This window comes from Arachis ipaensis, chromosome B3 (genome assembly GCF_059453495.1).
Source record: "Arachis ipaensis isolate K30076 ecotype BB chromosome B3, ASM5945349v1, whole genome shotgun sequence".
NCBI classification, from domain to species: domain Eukaryota; kingdom Viridiplantae; phylum Streptophyta; class Magnoliopsida; order Fabales; family Fabaceae; genus Arachis; species Arachis ipaensis.
The window spans coordinates 28,560,424-28,566,389 of NC_142438.1; the positions used below are offsets into that span (position 1 = coordinate 28,560,424).

The window sequence follows — 5,966 nt, forward strand, 5'->3', positions numbered from 1 at the left end:
CAAGTTTGGCTAGGAAAAGAAGCTACCGAACAATGCTAATGGTCCAAAGAACAACGACAGAGGCCATACCTCCCCATCCATATCCACCGTAACCTTCGAACAATCCGACTACCAAGCAAAGGCCACATATCTAGATGATCCCGTGGTCATTTCGATCCAGACGGGAGACCTCCTAGTAAAGAAGGTCTTACTTGACCCAGGTAGTAGTGTTGACGTATTGTTCTACTCCACTTTCCAAAAGATAAAGCTAAGTGATAAAACAATGCAACCTTCTTCGGGAGAGTTGATAGGATTCTCAGGGGAACGGGTACCTATACTCAGGAGCACATGGATGAAAGTAACAATGGGTGACCATCTCTTATCAAAAACAAAGGACGTATAGTTCTTAGTGGTCGACTGCATTAGCCCTTATAACGTCATTCTTGGTAGACCTTCTTTAAATTCTTTTGGTGCTATTATATCAACTGTTCATCTTTGTGTTAAGTTTTAGGTACAAGATAACCAGGTAGCAATGATGATTGCCAAAAGTAGGTTTGGAAATTTTTTCTCTCGAAGAATTGGTGTTGCAAGTATTGTCCCAAACCCACAATCAACCAACATCAAAGTTTAATTCAAAGATGTCACAATTCAACATAAAATAACCGGGAGTTTTAAATTACGGGTCGTTCTCCCTAGGAATTGCAATTAAGTGTCCAATTATTGGCTATGAGACAAGGAATGTAAATAGGCAATGAATGAAACAAGCATGCAAGGAATTAAATGGAAAGAAATTAAAGTAACAAAAATGGAAATTAAATGACAAAAAGGGCTCTTGGCAAGAATTGGGGAATTGAGAATTCCTATCCTAGTCATGGACCACAAACATGGTAATTGTGTGGAATTAATCCCAATTAGTCAATCCTACATCGAAAATTAGTCAAAAGGACATAGTTAATCTCAATCCACAAGTCCTAGCCAACTCTATTAATTGAAGGCTTAGAGTTAGTGAAAACCAAATCAACTAACAATCCTCACACAATGTGGAATGGACATCCACCACTCAAGTTCACCTAATTACTCAATTTCTCAACCAAGAGTGTGAAAAACTACGCAAAAATCCAACCAAGTATTTTATCAAATACTTGGAAGGCATAAAAAGAAAGCATAGTAAAATAACAAGAATTAATAACTTCTACAACTACTAAGCAAGGAAAATAAGAATAGCAACTCAATTCAACAATAAAAGAGCATGAAACATAAATTGCATTAAATGTAAATTAAAATAACAAGAGTGCTCATAAACATAAAAAGCAACAAAAATGAGAAATTAACAAGATAACATAAGAAAATTAAGGCAATAGAACAAAGAAAGGTAGAAGAAACTAGATGAAAACAAGAATTAAAAAGAGAAATTACAAAGAAATTAAACTAAGAAACCCTAGTTCTAGAGAGAAGGGGAGCTTTTCTCTCTAGAAAATGACCTACATAATGCTAAACTAACCCTAATTTCTCCCTCCCCCCCTTCACATGGAATGAGGCCTCCTTTGATATAGCAAGAATCAGCTTCAGAGAGTCCCAAAACTGGGCTCTGGAGGCCCAGAAATCGCCCCCAGCGATTTGCATTAATGAGGTCACGGGCTGGCTGTGACGTGTATGCATGGGTCACGCGTACGCGTCGTCTGGCGTTTTCTTGCCACGCGTACGCGTGGCCTTCGACGATGCACCTCTTCACGTGTGCGCGTCTGTCACGCTTGCACGATGCTCTAAGCACTCCAAATCCTTGTTTTTCCATGCATTCTCCACTTTGCATGCTTTTCTCTTCACTTCTTCCATCAGATACTTGCCTTATGAATCTGAAATCACTCAACAAATATATCAAGGCATCGAATGGAATGAAAGTGGAATAAAATTGATTAATTAAAGCACAAAATAGCATGTTTTCACAATTAAGCTCAGTTTAGGGAGAAAACACAAAGTATGCTATTTAGATGAATAAATGTGGGTTTATGTGATGAAATTCACTCAAATCAAACCAAAATATATCGTCAAATATGGATTCATCAAGATTTAAGCAACCATACACTCCAATCAAAGGGAAGCACGACATTGTTACAATGAAAGCCTGAAAATTAGATCGGAGAATACACTGAAAACTGAGTTTCCACAAGACACCTTCAATGTGGCAAATATTTCAAACACAGCAGAGCTTGATCCAAGAGGAGATCTCCGCAACAGACCATCGCTAATAGACGATATCGAAAAGGTAATCTTATATAACAATGACAATCACTTCACTTATGTAAGTCGTTATCTTTTGCAAATAATAAAAAACAAATCGTCAACATACTTCGACAAAATGTCGTCCTCTTTGCTTGAACCCCAGCAGATATGCCAGGTATAGACCTGAGTTTTATATGCCATGGGTTACAAATTGATCCAAAGGTCCAACCCATAGCGCAAAAGAAAAGGAACATGGGTGACGAAAAGAAGGCAGCCTGTCTAGACAAAACTCGGAAACTACTGGCAGTCGGCTTCATCAAAGAGTTACGATTTACAACATGGTTGTCCAATGTTATCATGGTAAGAAAAGCCTCATGTAAATGGCATAGACTTTACTAACTTGAATAAAGCATGCCCAAAAGACGCATATCCCCTCCTGTGCATTGACAAACAGGTGGATAACGCATTAGGTTTTGGTCTTTTAAGTTTTTTAGATGCATATTCAGGTTATAATAAGATTTTAATGCATCCCAAGGACGAGGATAAAACTACTTTTAACACTGAATTGGGAAAATATGGTTATAAGGTAATGCTCTTTGGCTTAAAGAATTCAGGTGCTACTTATCAACGGCTAATGAACAAAGTTTTCAACACACAAATCGGACAGATCCTCGAAGTCTATGTTGATGACATGGTGGTAAAAACAAAACGAGATCTAAACCATGGAGTTAACCTAGAAGAGATCTTCGGGCGATTACGACAACATAACATGAGGCTTAATCCCGAAAAATGTGCTTTCAGAGTTAAGGGGGAATTTCTCGGTTTTATGCTCACCTCTAGAGGCATTGAAGCAAAAATCAAGAGAAAAGTAAAGCAATAATAAACATGAGAAGTCTACAAACAATAAAAGAAGTACAATAGCTAAATGGCAGAGTAGCAGCATTATCCCGGTTTTTACCAGCCATATCCAGTCATTCACACCACTTTTTTAACGTATTGAGGAAACAAAGAGACTTCAACTAGAGCTCGGAATGTGAAACAGCATTTCAAAATCTAAAGAGAGTGTTATCCTCGCCACCGATCTTGCAAAAGCCCACACAGGGTAAGCCCTTATTACTTTATTTATCAATTTCTACTAATGCTATTAGCTCTGTTTTAGTTACAGAAACAGGAGGAAAACAAGAGCCGGTATACTTCGTTAGTAAGACATTACAGAACGCCAAGCTCAGATATCCGCCAATGGAAAAGCTAGATTACACCTTAATAATCACGGCAAGGAGACTAAGGCATTATTTTCACAGCAACAACATCGTGGTCAAGACAAACTAACCTTTAAGGTAGATTTTAACAAGATCCGAGGTATCTGGACGATTGATAAATGGTCGATCGAGTTGTCCGAGTTTGACATTAAATACAAACCTCGAACAGCCATCAAAACACAGTTTCTAGCCAACTTCATAGTTGAGCTGGCAGAACAACCAGAACAAGACGACACCTGGCACCTGTACGTGGATGGAGCCTTAAATATAGAAGGATCAGGCGCAGGTGTATTACTCACCAACAACTATGACTTATATACCGAGCAATCCATCTGCTTCACCTTCCCAACAAGCAACAATCATGCCGAGTACGAGGCACTGCTCGCTGGACTTAGATTGGCTCAATCCTTAAACATCACCCATCTACAGGTATATTTCGACTCATTATTGGTTGTAGAGCAGGTAACAGGACATTTTCAGGTCCGAGATCAATCACTGGAGAAGTATTTCATCATGGTAAAAGAGCTTATTTCTCGATTTAATTCATTTGAAATAACACACATAGCTCAGGAACACAATACCCGAGCAGATGCACTGTCTAATTTAGCAACCACCAAGAAACATATGAATGAATCTATAATTTCCCAACTAATCACGGTTGAACCAAGTTTTGGCAACAAATCTGGTCTATCTGTATCCCAAGTCCAGGACTGGAGAACACAATACAGGATGTACCTACAAACAGGAAGCATACCAATAGGAGTAACCAATCCGACAATATTCAAAAGGCGGGTAGCATCTTTCACAATGGCAGGAGATGAGCTGTATAAAAGAGGCTTTTCTCAACCGCTTTTGAGTTGTTTAGATGAGGAAGAATGAAAGGTCGTCATGGACGAAGTCCATAAAGGAGTATGTGGCAATCACATAGGGGGAATGAGTTTAGCATCAAAGATAGCTAGGGTAGGGTATTACTGGCCAACAATGAAACAAGACTGCATCAACAAGATCAAACGATGTGATAGATGTAAAAAATATTCTCCAGTAATACACAACCCAGGCGAGCTATTACACACCTCGGAGGTAAGTTGGCCTTTCTAGAAATGGGGGCTAGACATCATCGGGCCATTCCCTAAAGCCCCCAGCCAGGTAAAATTTCTGTCAGTAGCAATTGATTACTTCTCAAAATGGATAGAGGCAATACCATTAGCCAAAATAGGAGCAGATAAAATTAAGTCATTTATCTGGAAGAATAGTATTTGTTGCTTCGATTTACCCCATGCTATCATTACTGACAATAGTCAACAGTTTACAGGGGTTCAATATTAAACACCATTTCTCCTCTGTCGAGCAACCTCAAACAAATGGGTTAGCCGAGGCTGCAAATAAGGTCGTTAAAGCTCGGTGATGCCAAAGGCGAATGGGCCGATCTCATCCTTGAAGTCGTATGGAGCTACAATACTACAAAACATACCACTACGCAGGAAACACTTTTCTGACTGGTATATGGGTCGGATGCAATGATCCCAGTAGAAATCGCCATAAGCTCAAGGCAACCCGAGAATAATACGTCAGATGACAACGACAAAGTAAGACAAACAGAGTTGGGCACCATCAAGGAGGACAGAAACAAAGCGGAAATGAGACACAGTGCAATGCAAACAATAATCAAAAGCAAATACAATAAAAAGGTGCACCCACGAGCCTTTACTGAGGGAGACCTCGTCCTCCGACGGACAGAAGAGCCAAGAAAGCCATCAACCCATGGAAAGCTCGCCGCAACATGAGAGGGACCCTACCAAGTAACACGAGTGCTCGGCAAAGGTGCATACACACTCCAAACATTACAAGGAGCCGAGGTTCCCAGTATTTGAAATATTTCATCACTAAAGGTTTACTTTACTTGAAAGATGATATCGACAAGGGGAGATACTCTTTTTCCTACTCACAAGGTTTTTTCCCACCCCGAGTTTTTCTCGGAGAGGTTTTAATAAGGTTTCCCCCCCCCCCCATATCATGCATATGTACAACTCTTCTTCTATCAATAATACAAACACACATTATCTACTTTTCTTAGCATCAAATTCACAAAACAAAACAAAAGTCCTCGCACAGACTAACCCATCAATTACAATTCAAAATCCAAAAACTAGTTTCATGAAACAAGTTAACACAATCAACATAAGTACAATCTATAACACTATTTAATTTCAAATAACAACAAACACAAACAGAAATCCAATCAGCCCTCCTTTTCAACAGAAGCACTTTCATCTTGATTATCAGCCAACGCATCATCATCCAGCAATTGACCGTTACTAACAATTTTTGTAACGTCTAATCTGCTTGCATTAACATCAGGAGCAATCACTCCGACCTATGCGACAGCTTGTTCAAATCCAAGGGCGAAAGAACCCAACACCTCCTCCTCCAATTCCATAACCCTAGCCTTCAGCTTGTCATTCTCAGAAACACTATTTTCTAGTTCATCTTTTGTCTTTCTTGTTTCAC

The 5,966-nt window shown here is 39.4% G+C and overlaps 1 protein-coding gene across 1 annotated transcript; it reads left to right on the plus strand.

The window, feature by feature from the left end:
* The first annotated feature begins 2,451 nt into the window (after positions 1-2,451).
* On the plus strand, positions 2,452-4,337 carry LOC148570147 (uncharacterized). The gene is made up of 3 exons (XM_088506870.1): positions 2,452-2,559; positions 2,654-2,896; positions 3,429-4,337. Exons 1-3 carry the CDS (start codon positions 2,452-2,454, stop codon positions 4,335-4,337), a joined length of 1,260 nt encoding a protein of 419 aa, XP_088362996.1.
* Positions 4,338-5,966: the final 1,629 nt, after the last annotated feature.